Below are 17834 nucleotides of genomic sequence, written 5' to 3'. Positions count from 1 at the left end.
CAATACACGTCTATTGCCCACCAATAAAACTTTTTTTTTCTTTTTTCTTTCCTTCTGGGCCTTCTGCCATCATGAAACTGGCCTCCATCTCATCAACTCTCTTCCCAAGGACCCCTTGTGCAGCTATTTCCACTGTCCCATTACTTAAAAAAAAAAAAAAAAAAAAAAAAAAAATTTCGGCACCTAGAAACTTCTCTGGGCACCCAGTCTTCTTTCTTCTCCCTTCTTCCACAATTGCAGACCGGAATCCTAATTTCTTCCTTCGCATCAAGGCCCGAGTTCGCCTCTGGCGAGGTAGCTAGGACCGGAGCTTCTTTGCCTTCTTCATGGAGTTCAACCAGTGATCTGAACGACGACGACGCCGCCGATCTTCCCAATCTCGGCATTCGTCTGCAGGTTGGAATCAGAGGCTTTGAACTGCGATTCGAGGAGTCTCCGATTCGGAATCCGTCTGGGAGCCTCGGACGTGGAGCTGGCTGGAATCCGAATCGAGTTCGCAATCGAGGCGGGGATAGTGACAGTGGTCCACGTCACACAGCAACTGGAGTGAGCTAAGCTTCGGCGATGTCGTGAAAGCCGATCCGGCATAGATTTGGAGCCGCCGGTGGAAGGTTTTGGGCAGACCGAAGATGACCGCGGAGGTGAGATGGTGGCCATGGATTTTCCGGCTTCGTCCACTGTCGACGGCGTGACCAACGATCCGGAATTGTCTTGAGGCGATCTGAGAGAGAGAGAGAGAGAGAGTTTTTCAGATCGGAGGAGAGAGAATGCACGATCTGGACTATTGGAGAGAGGAGTTGCATTTGTGTAATTATTTAATTAGACTGAGGGTAGATTGGTCATTTTCTCCTAAATTGGGTAAGTGGGAATAAAAATCTGTTGCTGGGGTAAGTGGGATAATTTTTGCTCATTTTGGGGCTTTGGGTAAAGGACCCTAAAAAATAATAGATAAAAGAAATTTGACGTGGCGGTAACGAGGGGCATGATTCTAATGAGACCTGGCCCCCAATACACCCGAGTCTCCAACAACAACAACAACAACAACAACAACTGAAGCAAAGCAACCGTAAGACAAAAGACTCTATCCATTGGTTCCAGCTCCCCAACTCGATGTCCCGACGAGACGGTCGCGATTCTGATTCCAGACGACACCGTTCCAGGTTCGACAGGGAACCCAGGTATTTCAATTCTCTCTCTCTTTCTCTTATACTTTTATGTGAATCAAATAATGGGACTTGATGCATTGAGATAGTGAGTGAGTGCTTCAAAAGCTGTAGAATTATCTTGAATACCATTCTTATATGAGAACAAATCAATAATGTGGAACATTGGCTATTTATCTTTTGTTGGTTTCCAATGACAAACAGTCTCAAACTGTGTAGAAAGATGTGAGTTCAGGCATGTGAATCTGTTTTTTCTTGTTGGATTTGACAAATAAGAATGTGAACTTTATTGGGTAATCAATCAAATTTCAAATTTAGGGTTATTTGGTTGAAAGATTGAAGCTTTCTTCGAGTTAAGAAAGCGGTGAAAGGGCATTTTCCATGTTAGTAATGCTCTCATTTAAGTAGATAAGCCTGGTTGTGATCACATAAGAATGGATGATTTTGAAGTAGGATGTGCTAGCTAATGATTGTCACTGCTTGATTGTAGTCCCAAGAGGTATAGGAGGGATGAGCAAGACAACAAAGATAGAGTCTTCGAGAAGAGTAATTTGGAGGGTGCAAAGAAGACTGACCAGGAGGTCCAGGATCAAAAGCAGCGCCGCAGGCTGCAAGATGCATTGCCGCTCGAGTCCCCATTAGGATCCGATGCCAAGGTGGAAAGTGGGGCTCCCAGGAAGGAGTCTGATACGAAACCCAGTGGACATCAAGAGCTAACCAAAAACTCCTCTGATGCAACTGAAGCACCCCGGTCTCGATCTTATTTTCAGGTGCTGGATATATTTATGAATCTCTTCAACTTATTAGCCTTTGTCTGCAGAATGTGTAGGTGATGTTTTCTGATTGTTTCTAGCTTCATGGTCTTAAGTCTTATAACATTGTCGGGTAACTAATGTAGACTTAGTATTCATGCTATAGGAATTGCCATAAGGGCTCATCCTCTAACTTCCAACTTTCAGTTTATACCTTCCTTGGTTTGTTATATTGGGATACTTATAAGTTGTTTACTATCTCTTGGTTGAATTATTATGCAGTAGCATGTTGTATAAGTGAAAGTTGTTGCTTTATGTCTAATGATGTGATATCAACTCTTGCAGAAAGTAGACAATATATCGGAGTGGGGATGGTGTTAACTTCTACAGTAAAAGTAGCATCTTCCCTATTAGATGAGCTATCAAAAATGCACATGAAATCCCTGAAGTTTTATTTTCTTCTTTGTCTCCTTGTTACAAAATTTACAGTATTGCTTTAAAAGGAAGCTATCTGATCCATGATTTCTTCCAGTGGATTAATTTTGATTTGAAATACTCTTAAAAGTCATAAGAACTTAGTATTCATTGACAAGGGTCCAAAACTAATTTTCACCTTGATCTGAAATTTCTCAGCTACGAACCTGTGTTTCTATAGAGTTTACTTACTTGGTTGCCGTGTATGCAAACCTTTTGTATGGGCTGTTGTAGTGGGGTCCTTAATCTCCCCCATATTCCTTCAAGGGCCTAACAATATTAGGCTTGCCTGTGCATGTCTTATAGAAGCATGATGAGCGTGGTGGTGCCGGGCAAGCTGTTCGAAGCTCTGGTCGTGGTTCAACTTCTGGTAAGATTCGTTATATGCCACCATTACATTTAACATATAAAAGTCTAAAACCCTACTTCCAGAAACATAATAAAAAGAAGGAATTTTTCTTTTATGCTTCTGTTATGTTAGTTTATTTTTCAGTTGTGAACTTAAATATCGTGCCTTGGTAGCCTGGTGGGTTAGTGGTGTCTCACTCCTCCCATCAGCTCTAGGGTTCCAATTGCATTGTCATGGTGAATATCATAAAAGATAGCCTGATTTACATATACTGCTCTATTTTAGAACATGGACGCCGGAGGGATTCAAAGGATCACCATGATGATAAGACAGTGAGCAAAACAACTAATGATTCACGGCTAAGAAATGAGAAACCTAATGGTGATGAAAACAGGACCTGGCGTCATGATCGTTACTCAGAAATGGAGGCTGATCTACCAGCTGCAAGGAAAAGACCCGCTTTCAGGGAGAAGAAAGTTCCACTGGAGTCTGAAAATACTGAAAAAACAGCAGTAGAGACTGCAAAGTCAAGCCATCCTGACCGTTCGATGGAAGGAAGTAGAAAGAAGGAGGAAAGAGGTGACAACCGACGCCACTTTGATAGATCTGAGAAGCAATTTGGAGGAGACAGGGCGCGTTACAAGGGAGAAGCGCAGAGAGGTGCCTTTCCTTCAAGAGAAAGGTACACCAATGGTGGTGCTGGCCGCAACTATAGAGGAAGAGATAGATTTGGTGAGAGGCAGGGGTATCATTCTACTGGTGGTCGTGTTGAGAAATGGGGACATGATTTATATCATGAGGCTAATAGGAGTCCAACACCAAAAAATGAAGAGGATCAAATTGCGAAGGTAGAAGCACTTTTGGCTTCATAGGGTTGCAAATGCGTGCAGATGCACTAGGTAGAAACACTTTTGGCTTCCCAGAAACTGAGAACAGTTTTCTATCGTGTCTTTGGGTGTCTCTTGGATTCATAACAAATGCAAATTACTTTTGATGTGAGGTTTTCTAACTACTATGTTTTATAAGTTGAACCTTCAATTTTTTTTCAATTGGTTGGACTTCTAAAATGTGTTCATATATATGTTCTTATGGAATGGCCGAGTATTTCATCTCCACTATCTTGAATCAACAATATGGAAAAGGTGAAAAGCTAGGTGCAGAAATAATACGTTGCACTCAAATTTTTTTTAAGATTCAACCTCAATCGAGCCCTGTTTCTCAAAGTTACAGGCAGTGAATGGCACAAATTTCTCAAAGAATCGCATAGAAGCCCGTTTCAACTGGGTGAAGTGCAAGAAATTATATGCTATACTCGAGGCACTGCCACTATATAGAAACCGATAGTCTCAACTCGAATATCTTTACGCTATACACACCGATAACATCTCTCCAAAATCTAGTAAATATATCAAATTGGAAACATTAAACCATAAATTCTTGTTATCACTTTCTTAATACATAGTAACATTCAAGTGAAATGATACACTATCGAGTCATCGATATAGTATAGTCAATACACAATCATATTTCTCTATGACAAGGCTTTGATGTAGCGAAAGAGCCAAACCAAACATTAACATTGCCAAAGACAAACAACTATTGGGTCAGGACTAAATTGTCAAAACAAAAGTACACAGGTACTCAATTCACTATTAAGGTTAATTTGAGGATCAAACGTAAAATAGTGACAACCTATTTATATCTTCTGAGACATTCAAAACCAGCAAAACTTGCAAGGACACACAAATGTGGAAGAAGACGAATAGTACCACAGAGATGACGCGCACCATGACGTTAGCAGCACAGAGCTTCACATTGTGTGAGTTAGAGCTTCCTGGTGAGAAGGTCAAACCTTCGTTGACCAATTGAACCCCAACAGAGGAGGAGGTCAGGTGGGTTTTGGACATGGATTCCGTGATCGTTGAGGTAAAGATTTATGGAAATTTGAATTGGGTTTTTGATTTCCGATTTTGTTAAGTTTTGGGTTTGCTTGTGAGATTCGTAAAGTTTGATCCTTTTCAGTGTAGGATTAGGAAATACAAAAGAGAACATTATTTAAGGTGGAATCAGGGTGAGACCTAAGCAATAACAATGTTGGAGTGGTTTCAATTTGAGGAGGAGCTTCGTCGTCGTAGTGAGGTGATCGGAGCAATTCGAATGGACAAGAGAGAGCTGGTGGATTTTAAATTAGAGTTTTGCAAGAATCAATTTGGTTGTGTTGTGAATTAGGGTGTTTTTTTTTTTTTTTTTGCAATTTGAATTGGGGAATTAGTGTTGAATTAGTTGGAAGAGTTAGGATAATGAGTAGTCGTCGTGGGTTTTCGAACATGAGAGCAAAAGGTAGTCTTCATCCTCCAAATGCCATGAGGAAAAGAGGCAAACAAAGTAATTTTCTTTATCCTTAACTGGTTGTTTGCAAATTTTGTATGTGGCCTTTGGTCCATTATAGCTTAATTTGAAGTGCAAACTTTCTTACGTTTTTCTGCATTGTAATAGAAGCTGGAGGAAGAACTGTTGCTGATGAGTATGAGGATGAGTTACCGGAAAAACTGACTCAGGTTCCTCATCCCTGCCCCTCGGGGCCAATTTCTACTTACTTAGTAGAAGGGTTATATGAGAAAAGGTAATGTCTTTGTGTAATTCTCGAACTTGGTATATTGGAATTTTACTAGGCACCATGTGTTGATGGGTTTCTTTGTTTTGTCAATGAAGGGGAGATAAGCGAGAGGAGACACTAACCTTTATGATTGAAGGCTTAAATAGAAACCTAAGCAAAAACTTGCTGGAAGAGAAGTAAGCAAGTTTATTTTACTTTCAGAGAAATTTAATAAAGTTGTTTATTTTTTTTTAGCCAAGTTGTTGCATGTTTAGCCAAATACTCATGTAATACTATGCATAAGAGATTGATTCTTGTACTTTTGTTTTTCTTTTCTGTATGCATCGTAAAAGGAAAAGTTAAGTACCAGAATCAATCTGATCTAGATTTCCCTATCGATGCAGTTACAATATAATGCACCGAATGCCTGTATATTTCTGTAGTACTTTAGAATCCACGGACCATGTATAGAAGATTGACATAGACTGATCTAGACTATATAGAAGATTGTCAAGAGAGCTCATTATGATGTGTTCTTATTTGTATTTAATATTGCAGCGATGTAATATTGACAAAATAATATTGACAGATATTTTGTTTTCTTCAGGTTTGCTACCTTTCTATACAGATGCTTGAACTCTGTGAAGAAAGGTTCTACCAAGGAGGTGAATAATTCATTTCATGTGATAGGCTTGCTGGCAACAATAGTTGGTTGTGAAGATAAACTCTCTGAAATATATAGAGAGTTGCTTCCTGTACTTTCCGGAGCTCTGAAATCTGGGTCCACAACAATAAAGGTAGCTTAACTAATTTTTTGGTTCGTAGTTTTTATTCAGAGGATTTCTCAGGACGTATGAATCTTAGACAAAAGGGTGTTTTCATGCAGATATTGGATTGCTTGGCTATTGTTGCTTTCTTTGGTGCAACCAATCCAGATGAAACAGAGAGTGCCATGCGTATTATATGGGAGTACCTCAATCCCGAGTCGGGTTATGATGTATGTGTTACTTTGGCTATGCTTGTGTTCTTCTTTGGTTCAAATTTTACCAAATTCAGCAGTAGTTACAACAAACTTTTACTTCTCCAGTTTACTTGTCACTATTAATTTTCTGACGTATTCATAATACTTTATACTTGTGGCTCCTATTGTTACTACCTTTGTACCTTATAATTTGTTTCTAAAGTAGTTTTTGTTTTAACCATTAGGTCAACACAAAAAATAATTCAGCGGAGTTACTAGTTGCCGCAGTATATGCTTGGTTGTTTCTTCTTTCAAGCATGGAGGGATTTAGACTCAGCTACACCTACTGGAAAGGGTAAAGTGCATCTCCAAATTATGTAGAATGTTTGTGAATTGCAAGCTTATGTTTAATAAACAATCTTTCATACTTGAAGGGGTCCTATATAACAATTATACATATTGATACAGGGCCATTTCATACTTCGCAAATTTACTAGATCACGACAACAAATTAGTATGTGGAGCAGCTAGTGAAGCATTAGCTTTAATTTTTGAAACTGGCTCTCTTGAAAAGTTCTGGAATGAAGAAAATGGTTCAAGCCCCAGTTATTCACAAATGCAACAATCACTTGGAGCCCATCTTTTAAAGAAAGTTAAATGTGCTTACAAAAATCTACAAACTGAGAATAATGCAGACAAAATTCGCAATGTTGTAAGATATTTTGAGGTAACAGTCAATCTTTTACCTAAGAGTACATTATTATAGAATTACTTGTGTACTTTATCGTTTGTAGAAGTTAAATTTATGAACTGTTTTTCTTTATCAGAGTTCTCATGTCCTGGCAGAATCTTTAGTGGTCAAAGGGAAAGTACTAACGTTGTCATCATGGTATCAAATAATTCAGGTAAGCTACATGTTCCATATTTCTGTATGATTACTTGATACGACTTTGCAGATTTTGAAGTTTTCTGATCAATATCTGATACTCTATTATAACAGCTGCAGTTTTTGAAGAGGTTTCTAGCTGATGGATTTAAAAAACATATGGAGGTTAGTTTTTACCCTATTATCAGTATTATGTTCTTACTGATTTTCTCAGCGAGTTTAAGGCCAATTAACAACTTTCATTGTGGTAACAGGAAAATGAGAAGCTTCAGAATTTGTTCGAGTTCGATCCACGTAAAAGCAAGAATTTAGGTCCAGAGTTGTATGTGGCTACTACTGATAAGGTTGGTCATCTTTAACTTTCGCATTACTTCTACTTGATATATCTTGATGTTGTATTCAAAGTCAAAGATATATCTTGATGTTGTATTCAAAGTCAAATATATAAAGCGGTTGGCTGCATCTGGTGTTTACCCCTTGTGAAGATGTATAGAGCACCATGTTTCTATGTCTTTGAGGCTTGATTATTTGTTCTGTCTGTTATACTAAATTTACAGATCTATGTGCGCTTCTTTATGCCTGAAGAAAGAGATCAATACATGCTAACGAAGGAACAAAGAAAGAAAGACAGGCTTCGGGTATGCCGACAAACTGTGCATGATGTGTTTACAATTTAAAAAGTAGTCCGACTCTTTACCAAACTGCACCATTTGCACTAACATCCATGTCTGTATTATGTGCAGAGGAGCTCCATTGTAGACAAAGCCAAGACACAATTGATGACAAAACATCGTTTGTTGTCGAAGGTAATCCTCTTATGTTACAGCTTTTCATGTTAAACAGATGACTTGTGCTTGGGTTAATTAAAATCTTCCCCCTTTCTCACCAAAATGTTGGAGTACATTTGTTTTATTTGCTCCCGACTCTTATAATTCCATGATGCTTCTCTGTGCAGGAACTAAAAAGCTGCGACTATGATTGAATATGAAAGTGAACAACAACCGAGATCACCTGACTAGCACTTTACGGAGAACAAGAACACCGGAAGTGTAGTTTTATTTAGGGTGGCTTATGTTGTATTCTAGAAATCGTTCATTTTTTTTTTAATTCTTGTAAATCAATTAACTAAGGTTTTCATATTCATGGTGTCTGAATTTTCGCTTATTCTATAGCTATACAACCTCTTTTCAAAAGGGATTGTTGAGTGTAATTTCTGAAGTTAAAAATGCAAGCAGACCTTTACTGCACATAAAGGAAACTTCTTACAGGAGAACTGTTATTGTGAGACAAGTTACCAGTTACTGTGAGAGAGGACAGGAGAACTTAAATTTAACCTAAGGGGAAAATATATTATCACCACAAGCACATTTCCAGACTTGTGGATAGTACTCGTTTTCTTCCAATTCCATTGCCCGGACTGATACTTGAACTGGCATGCAAGGCTCGCACTGATTACATTTTGAGTAACAAGTCGTAGGCAAAGACCCTCTCCTTTTCTTTTTTTAAATCTCTTTAGATGGCCCGTGGGGTGTTGGCATCCCAATGGCCTACAGATAAAGAAACTAGTATATATTCATATTGTCTCCAGAAAAATGAAGAGCAAACAGGCATGTTAAAGTTAATGTTTGATCAATGAAGAGTGTGGGAACAACTCACAGGTGAAGGCGAGGGAGAGCTTGTGAAGTCGCACGAGTGAACCGAGCCAGAACAGATGAGCATGGTGAGAAAGAGGACCAAAATTAGTGTTCTACCATTAGCTTGTCGTTGCATTTTCATTTTTAGTTTTGACTATGAATGATGGTTTTAGGAGAGCAGGAGAAAATTCTCTTCACAAATCCATTATATGCTTGTGTATGAATGCAAACACTTTGCCTTTGTATACAGCAAAATAAAGTTGAAGATATTGAACTGGTCTGACCAAGAAGCTGGAAAGATAGTATGTGATGTTGCAGGGTGGTTTAAACTTTGCTGTAACAATATTTAGAAGTAGTCAAGATGCTCCACACGTGTTAGTTCAGATAGAATGTGATCGATCACCTTCCTTGAGTTGCAGTGTAGCACGTGCACATATCACATATGACAGTATAATTTTCCAGTCATACTATTCTACCTTGACATGTTCAAGTAAAGGTATCCAAGCAATTCATGTACATCATATTAAAGAATACCCAGAATTCCCGAAATGAAAGGGAGAAAAAAGAGGAAACCAATGTTTCTTTTGCTCATAATATACTAATTAAACGCGTTTAAATTTAAATGACTGAGTGATCTGAAGGGCAGCAAAGCTACAAGTAAATTGCTGCTTAACGTCATAAGAAAACCACCATGCATAATACTAGAACGCACTACCCATTATTTAAGCCCGGCTACATCTAAAAGATGCGCCACAATTCTAAGGGGCAGTTTGATAAGTAATAATTAAGCAAATCCACCACGTATAATACTTTATCCAACAGCAAATCCACAATCCTTACTGGGGGTTTTCAGCACATTGGTGCATATATACTCAGAAAGGACTTGATCCAAAGGAAGCAGCTTGTGGCATAATGTCCTCCTTCCATGTAGTCGACCTGTCAAGCCCCTTGGATAATGATCCAGATGAAATCACCTCATCAAGCTTTTCAGCATCAGATAATGGAGCACCTTCCTGCACCAGCACTGGGGAAGAGATGATTGATTGCTATTCAGAATCATCATAAACTTCACCATCGTCAGAAAACTCATCGAAAGACCTCATGTCAAGCTGGTAGCGGAGAATTCCTCCAATCCCTCCAAAGCCTCGGCAGAACTGTGACCCCTCTTGTGATTTGTTGGTCACAAACTCAAGAGAACACCCAAACCGCCTGTACTCATTAGCAAACCACTCCAATAGTGACATCTTGTCCTGAACCTCTAATTCTGCATTGGTCTCAGCATCACGAAAGTTGCTCTGATTGTTCTCCTGCTCCTTGTTCAAATGCTTCACAATGATCTCCCCAGTACTGCTATGTTTTAGCTCATACCTATTGATGTCCAGACTTTCCCACACAATAAGTATCTCAACAGCGCCCATCTCCAAAGCTTTGAGTGTGTCATCTACACCAAAAACATACTTGCCAGTATCCTGACTAATCTCCTCAAAGTATTTTCCAATCAACTTCTTCTCCTGTATGAACTTCACATTGGACAGGATCTCTGCTGACAACTCAATAGCCTGATTAAAGCCATTCTCTCCTCCATAAGAAACATCCACCACATTCAGAATTTTGGCCTGCAGACGAGGATCAAACATATCTGACTGACTAAGCTCAGTTTTGAAGTCAGCTGATCCAGCAAGTATTAATCCTGAAACATTCGGCTGGCTGGTGGCAGGGTTAATATAAAACTGTGTGGCAAGCTCTGCTGTCTTCCTAACATAGTTGTGACGCTTCTCCATTCGGAGACGAGCAAAACGAAGAGCTGATTGTCCTCCTCTTCCGTGTTTCTTTGGCAGGTCAACACTAAATTTATGAAGCACCTCCCTTGTGTTGCCACTTAGTGTCCCAAAAAGAGTCCCATTACCATCCATGACAATGAAACCAAATTTGTCATCAGATTCCAAGAGTTCATTCAGAGCTTCAATATGGAACTTGTTATCACAGAGGTAAAGAGACGCATTAATAGGCCTGAAAGGCTCAATAGCAACTGTCTTCTTTTTTTCCTTGCCATCATCAGTAACAATTGTTCCTGTATATAGAGCAAGCCCATTTGGAGGAACCTTATTGTAACGCTTGAGCCGCTCCTGAGCAGACGTAATGGCCCCTAGAATGGATTGACGATTCACCCTACTCTTAATATTTGAAGCAGTTCCAAACTCTTCGCCAAGCATCTTAGTAACACGAGATATTTGATCACGGGGAGGGATGATAAGAGAAATCATGCTGGTGCCATTACCCCTTGCAGCTTCAAGTTCCTTGATCTGCTTCTTGATCTTCCATATCTCAATGTTCTTATCAGTCTCCTGACCATCCGACATTTTGAGAATTACAGCAACAGCTGAAACCACAATAGATGCCTGATAGAGAGCACACGTAGCTCTGAGAGTTGAGAGAGGATGATTATTTTAGAATTGCAGAGCAGAGCAGATTGGAGCAGGTAAGTAATTGGTTTTTCACTTTTTTTGGGTATTTGAAGAATGAGGAGAAACACTAATTTATAATAGAACAGTATCCCTTAATCTAAAAGGAAAACCACAAATCCTAAAACATAAAGAAAAGCAAATCCTTTCTCTGAAAGGAAAGCCACAAATCCTAAGCATAGGCAAACCAAAAATCCTAAAACATAAAAGGAAAGAAAATCCTTTTCATGTCACTTATTCTTGCTAAGAAAATAATACGTCCATGTCTGTATTATGTGCAGAGGAGCTCTATTGTAGAAAATCCAAGATACAATTGATGACAAAACATCGTCTGTTGTCGAAGTTAATCCATTTATGTCATAGTTTTTCCTTTCTAAACAGTCAAGTTCTGCACTTCTGCTTGTGGTTGATAAAAATCTCCCCCTTTGTCACCAAAATGTCAGTACATTTGTTGTATTTGCTCCTGACTCTTGTAATTCCATGATGATTTTCTGTGCAGGAACTGAAGAGCTGCGACTATGACTGATTTAGAAAGTGTCAAAAATCGAGATCAGCTGACTAGCACTTACATAGAACATGAACACCGGAAGTCTAGTTTCATTTGGCTTCGTTTAGACTCCTACATTGTATTCTAGAAATCATTCTTTTTTTTTTTTCAATTTTTGTAGTTCAATTTTACTCTTGCAGTTAAATTAATAACTAAGGTTTTCATATTCATGGTCTGAAAATAGATAAACAACCTCTTTTTGGAAGGGATTGTTGAGTGTAATTTCTGAAGTTAAAAATGCAAGCAGTCCTTTACTGCACATAATGGAAACTTATTACAGGAGACCTGTTATTGTGAGATAAGTTAACAGTTACTGTGAGAGAGGGACAGGGAGAACTTCTCACGGCATAACAGTAAAACTAAATTTAACCTAAGGGGAAAATATATTATCACCACAAGCACATTTCCAGACTAGTGGATAGTACTCGTTTTCTTCCAATTCCATTGCCCGGACTGATACTTGAACTGGCATGCAAGGCTCGCACTGATTACATTTTGAGTAACAAGTCGCAGGGAAAGACCCTCTCCTTTTCTTTTTGAAAATCCCTTTAGATGGCTCGTGGGGTGTTGGCATCCCAAGGGCCTACAGATAAAGAAACTAGTATTCATATTTTCTTTAGAAAAATGAAGAGCAAAGAGCCATGTTAGAGTTAATGTTTGATTAGTGAAGAGTGTGGGAACAACTCACCGGTGAAGGCGAAGGAGAGCTTGAGAAGTCGCACGAGTGAACCGAGCCAGAACAGATGAGCAAGGCGAGAAAGAGGACCAAAATTAGTGTTCTACTATTCGCTTCTCCATGCATTTTCATTTTCAGTTTTGACTGTGAATGATAGCTTTGCTTTTCTCCTCACAAATCCATTATATGCTTGTGTATGAATGTATACACTTTGCCTTTGTTTACAGCAAAATAAAGTTGAAGATTTTGAACTGGTCTGACCAAGAAGCTGGAAAGATAGTATGTGATGTTGCAGGGTGGTTTATACTTTGCTAAAACATTTAGAAGTAGTCAAGATGCTCCACACGTGTTAGTTCAGATAGAATGTGAGCCCCTTCCTTGAGTTGCAGTGTAGCATGTGCACACATGACAGCATAATTTTCCAGTCATACTATTCTACCTTGACATGTTCAAGTAAAGGTATCCAAAAGTGATTCATGTACATCATAGAAAAGAAAACCCAGAATTCCAAAAATGAAAGAGAAGAAAAAGAGGACTTTATTTACCTTAATGAGGACTGTTTTCTGCTTATCACGTAAGTCGTCAAAGTGGTAACATAAGTCCTCAAAGTAGTAAATATGTCATAAAACAAGATAAGTATGAAAAATGTTAACGTATCATAGTTTTACCCCACTATTATTATCAATATTATGATTCTTCAGTTCAAAACGTAAAAAATAGTTAGCCATATCAGTTGTATCAAAATCAGATTTAAAGCTTCTTGTCAGTCGGAACTACAAAATCGTCTAAAAAATTGTACGCTTTTATCCATCATCGTGCTTGCGGGTACATAATAAATGTCGTGACTAATACTCAAATGTAACTAGTCTTTTTTCCTTCATTTTCTGGGTAATCAAACAAAAACAGTAAATTATACTACACGGCATACACATTATGTATGTGAGAATTACTATTTTTTAAAATAGGGAGTGAACAATTTCTCATGGAATTGGGTAGCTCTTTGAGTTTTTTCTACGTACCTATCTTTCACACTTTCACTATTATTTTCTTTTTTCTGTTTATTTTGTAATTTGACTATATTATTCCTATCTATTTCATGAGTACTAAATTTTTTTAATATTTCAGAAATATTTTGATATATTTTTTTCTTCAGTTTTAGCATACAACCTCTTTTCTATTAAATATTGTATAGATTAGAACACTGGTGTTTTGTTTTTTAATCTTTAAAAGTAAATCTTAAGGAAATTTTTTTTAGAGGAATGATAAAGTTTGTAGAGCTTATTCAACATTTCACCTTAATTATCTATAGTCAATTATGTGGTTTATAATTGTGCCTTCAAATTCTTCCATCATTGATATCCAAAAGAAAATTGATTTATGGGGCAAACGGTTCAACATTTTGTTAAACAGGCAGCGCCTCTGAACAAAAGAAGCCTTTCTTTTTTTAGCATCCTAAAATGCAGTTTTTAAGGTCAAATTTTTGTAGGGTAACTTTTTCAAAAATAAAAATAAAAAATAAAAAAATTTGTAAGGTAGAAAATTGCAAAATAAAAATTAGTTTTGTTACTAAAGAGGGACAAAACTGATACTCATAGCTTGACTTAAGAGTTTTAAGTACGTTGGCCATTATGCTAGGCATCTTACGTTCAAACGTGTTCATGGATGAGCAGATTTCTGTAAAACTGGAATTTGAAGCCTCCCCTGTTTAATTGATTTTTTTTTTTGAGAAGAAGGAAGGAATTACATTTACAAACCATTTAGATAGGTAATTGTGGACATTCTCAGTTATGACTTTGCCAGCCTTTGGAGTGTCTACATCGAAGTCTTCCCCTGTTGTTAATTAGCGCTATCTTTTCACTTAGGTTGTTATCTTTGTGATGTTCATCTATTGTGTTGGTGAAGGTGTAGTGAGACAAGAAGCGAGGACATTTTTTTCTCGCTTGGCTCTACAGTCATATGTACATATATATTACCCTACGAAATGTGTTCAGGCAGCATATATTTAGTTAGGTTCGTGGTTTTGTTTCTTGCTTTCCAATTTTAGGGTAGAGGTTTAATCAAGATCCTAGGATTCCTAGCATAATGGCCAATCAATTCGAATGGGCATGCATGCCTACGCCTACAGCAATTTCGAAACTAGTTTGGGATCCCAAAAAGCAAGGCCCAAGTTCCAAAATCAGTAATCAATCTCAGATAATCGGAACTCCAATGGCACAGGACGTCGATCGGAATACGTCGGGAAAATTGGGTTTAAGGATCAGCGGGAGTTTCAATTTTTTTTTTTTTCTTTTGCTTTTCTTTTTGGAATATCTTTCCTTTTACTACCATAGTTACCTTTTCCATATTGGATTTGGACGGCTCGTATATAGGCTTATAAAAGGCTACTCTCCTCTCTTGGGTTTTGCGAGATTGCCAAGTTTCTTGTCGTCTTCGGCTCCCTCTAGATTTGAAAGATAAAGCCAAAAAGAACCGCAGCTTATCATGAACTGCAAGCGAATCGAGTCAACCAGATTTTGCGATCTTCCAGATGAAGTTCTGGAACACATTCTTTCCTTCCTTACCATTGAAGACCTCGCTCGAGTCGGTTGTGTTTCGAAAAGATACAGCAAACTTCATCCATCAACTCAGTCATTAAGTTTAGATGAATCCACTGATGCAAGTATTTTCACATGTGACCAGCGGAAACGACTATTGGGTTCCTTGGAGAGGGTCTTGATTCGACGTGGATGTAATAAGCTACAATGCTTTCGGTTTTCTTGGTGCTATCATGATCACGATGAAGGCAAACCAGAAAGCTGCTGCCCCAAGGACCTGAATTCGTGGATGGTCAAGTTTATCGACAATGTGGTAAGGTGTAATGTTGAAGAGCTTCATCTTAAGATAAACCAAGGTATTACACAGGCAGCATACGTGGAATTTCCTGTTGTTCGTTGCAAATCGTTAAAGCATCTATCTGTCAAGGGCATGAAAACAAATATTAAAACACCCCTTAGCTCCGCTTCTTTTTCTAATCTCGAACGCTTGGAGTTGACACTAGTTTGTATACCAGATGAGGGGATTTTCAAATGGATCTCACATTCTTGCAAATGCATCAAGGAATTACGGTTGGAAGACATATATGATTTTCAGAATAACAGTGCTACCATTGAAAGCCCATCTTTGAAATCGTTTACTTTTATTTTGAATAAGGATTATAATTTATCCAATTACAATCTCTATGTCACCTGTGAGAAACTTGAAGACGCATGCATCCTTTTGGGGAAGCCGTGCTACACAGGTAAATATGGTGGAGCGCTATTATTTTCTGCACCAAGTCTTAAAAATTTGAAATGGACTGGACACGTGATGATGTTCCAAAACTTGAGCGAAGTCATGAGTTTAGAAAAAGCTGAGATTGAGCTAGATCCCGGGGTGAAGTTTGACGATGTATTCAATCTGTTTCATGGTATTCGAAGTGTTAAAGTTCTGGATTTATCCGAAAGGACCATGAAGTGTCTGTGCGAGGGAGATTTAACGGCAGAACAACTACAACTACATAATGTTTGTTGTTTAAGAATTCGTGGTTTAAGCTTAATGGATGACGATGTCCACGCTATGGTCTCCCTTTTAAAAAGAATGCCAAACTTGGCTACTTTGCGCATAGAGGCTGGCCGGACTGGAAGCAGATATAGATCATCATCTTATGGCAATATGTCAATCTGGGAGTTGCAAAAGCTTGCTTTACATAACCTAAAGGAGGTGACAATACAGCTTTCCAGTGGAAATAATGGAATCAGCTTTACACAATATCTCCTCCATCACGGTCTACAATTGCAGAAAATGGTCATCTATTATTTACCGGAGCAATCTTATGAAGTCAGGAGGTACAAATGGCCAAGGACTTCGAATGCTAAAGTTGTCTTTCTGTAAGAAAATTTAATGAACCCGATATTGTGTAGAACCTAAGTATATATTCATATATGATTTAGTTTTGAATTCAAATGTCAAGTATAAGTTAAGGACTTAAGAAAATCATTTTGGTCCAACTTATCACATCTGTTAGAATTTGAAATTCATAAATACAGTTATGACTCATGAGAGTTTATCTGATTTTTTGAAAAAGCAGTTGGGATGCATTGTCAGTTTCTTGATGGAAGAAACTGACAATACAATGCTTTATATATCAGATATTTTGGTCCCTTCTGATGCACGAATCATTCTCATCAATTAGTCCCATCACTAAGAGGATGCTAAAGGTGAAATCAAGAGAAGACTAAGATGGAAAACTCAACTGTGTCAAGAAAGCTGTCATGGACAATGCAAGTGCATCGAGTAAGTTTTCTGGGTTCATGTTCTTATATTTAGTTTTCTGCAGAAATCAGTTTCCATTGAGGAGTATTAGATCTGTCTCAAAGGGATCCGTTAAGGATTTTCTTCCTCACTCGGATCCATCTCAAGGGGATATTACCTCTCTAAGATCTGTCTAGAGGAGATTTCACCTCACTTGAATCTTCTTCAAGGAGATTTCTTCTTACTTGGATTTAACTCAAGGAGATTTAATATACATGATTTGATCTAGTATAGGTTTCAGTTTATGTGTTTGTGATTGCTTAAGCATACTGTTTCTAACAATTGGTATCAGAGCGACCATACATAGATCAATTACATGTTGAAGAAACTAACTGCATTACAATTGTGAATTCCGGGAATTTTTTGTTCATATAATCCGCATACAGTTATCTACATGTATATTGCATATCTGATGCATCTATCCACACATGCATGCTCTCACCTTTGCAAATCCATTTTGCTCTGGATTGATGTAAGTGAAATTGGGGTCTCCCAAATTTAGTATCCATTACCCTCATTTAGTGAGAGGAGGAGAAAACGACCAGAGAGCAATTAAGGCAATCACGTACACCAATCTCTATCACTTCTATTGATCGTCAAATAGAGCCTTCTACCAAGTTGGTGTTGATCCAGGCCTTGCTTTATGAGCAGATAAGATATCTATCCTAAATATCAGTTTTCGATTTGGTGAGTTTCCTTGAGGTATTATAGTGAAAATATAATTTTATTTGGTTATTGATATTAATGTATCTGCTTACATTGTTAGTGTGTGGCTAAATTAATTAGTATGTGTTGATGTATTACTTGAATTATAATTGATGAGTGGGTCTTGGAGAAGCATCAATGGATTTTGGAACTGCATCTTGTTAGTATCACATACTCTTCGGTTTTGCTTTCTAACTTTAATATTTAATTTGCTGCAGATTGTATTTTGGCTTTGATTCATGTTGCTGTTGATTTCAATCTTATATTTGGCATAGTCATCTTAAGTATCTAGCATGTTTT

The 17834-nt window shown here is 38.0% G+C and overlaps 4 protein-coding genes across 5 annotated transcripts; 3 read left to right on the top strand and 1 right to left on the bottom strand.

Annotated features, from left to right (window-relative positions):
- The first annotated feature begins 1009 nt into the window (after positions 1–1009).
- On the top strand, positions 1010–3787 carry LOC133738115 (uncharacterized). Its single transcript, XM_062165563.1, has 4 exons — positions 1010–1178; positions 1654–1933; positions 2696–2759; positions 3024–3787. The coding sequence occupies exons 1-4, from the start codon at positions 1111–1113 to the stop codon at positions 3608–3610; spliced, it is 999 nt and encodes a 332-aa protein (XP_062021547.1). The 5' UTR covers positions 1010–1110; the 3' UTR covers positions 3611–3787.
- A 664-nt stretch (positions 3788–4451) lies between these two features.
- On the top strand, positions 4452–8448 carry LOC133736917 (uncharacterized). Of its 2 annotated transcripts, none has more exons than XM_062164532.1 (14): positions 4452–4664; positions 4766–5123; positions 5235–5361; positions 5451–5531; positions 5942–6131; positions 6221–6331; positions 6541–6650; positions 6764–7022; positions 7123–7200; positions 7296–7346; positions 7436–7525; positions 7739–7819; positions 7925–7987; positions 8137–8448. In XM_062164532.1, exons 2-14 carry the CDS (start codon positions 5039–5041, stop codon positions 8161–8163), a joined length of 1353 nt encoding a protein of 450 aa, XP_062020516.1. In that variant the 5' UTR covers positions 4452–4664; positions 4766–5038; the 3' UTR covers positions 8164–8448. The 2 variants fall into 2 exon arrangements, with proteins under 2 accessions (XP_062020516.1, XP_062020515.1); XM_062164531.1 differs by having other exon boundaries at positions 4761–5123.
- A 1379-nt stretch (positions 8449–9827) lies between these two features.
- On the bottom strand, positions 9828–11234 carry LOC133740571 (eukaryotic peptide chain release factor subunit 1-3-like). Its single transcript, XM_062168518.1, has one exon. The coding sequence runs from the start codon at positions 11173–11175 to the stop codon at positions 9862–9864; it is 1314 nt and encodes a 437-aa protein (XP_062024502.1). The 5' UTR covers positions 11176–11234; the 3' UTR covers positions 9828–9861.
- A 3747-nt stretch (positions 11235–14981) lies between these two features.
- Positions 14982–16409, top strand: LOC133737109 (F-box/LRR-repeat protein At3g59190-like). Its single transcript, XM_062164731.1, has one exon. The coding sequence runs from the start codon at positions 14982–14984 to the stop codon at positions 16407–16409; it is 1428 nt and encodes a 475-aa protein (XP_062020715.1).
- Positions 16410–17834: the final 1425 nt, after the last annotated feature.

The sequence above is a fragment of the Rosa rugosa genome, chromosome 3, assembly GCF_958449725.1.
Source record: "Rosa rugosa chromosome 3, drRosRugo1.1, whole genome shotgun sequence".
Lineage (NCBI taxonomy): Eukaryota > Viridiplantae > Streptophyta > Magnoliopsida > Rosales > Rosaceae > Rosa > Rosa rugosa.
Note: the sequence above shows the minus strand (reverse complement) of the source record. Positions and strands in the feature narration are given on the sequence as shown.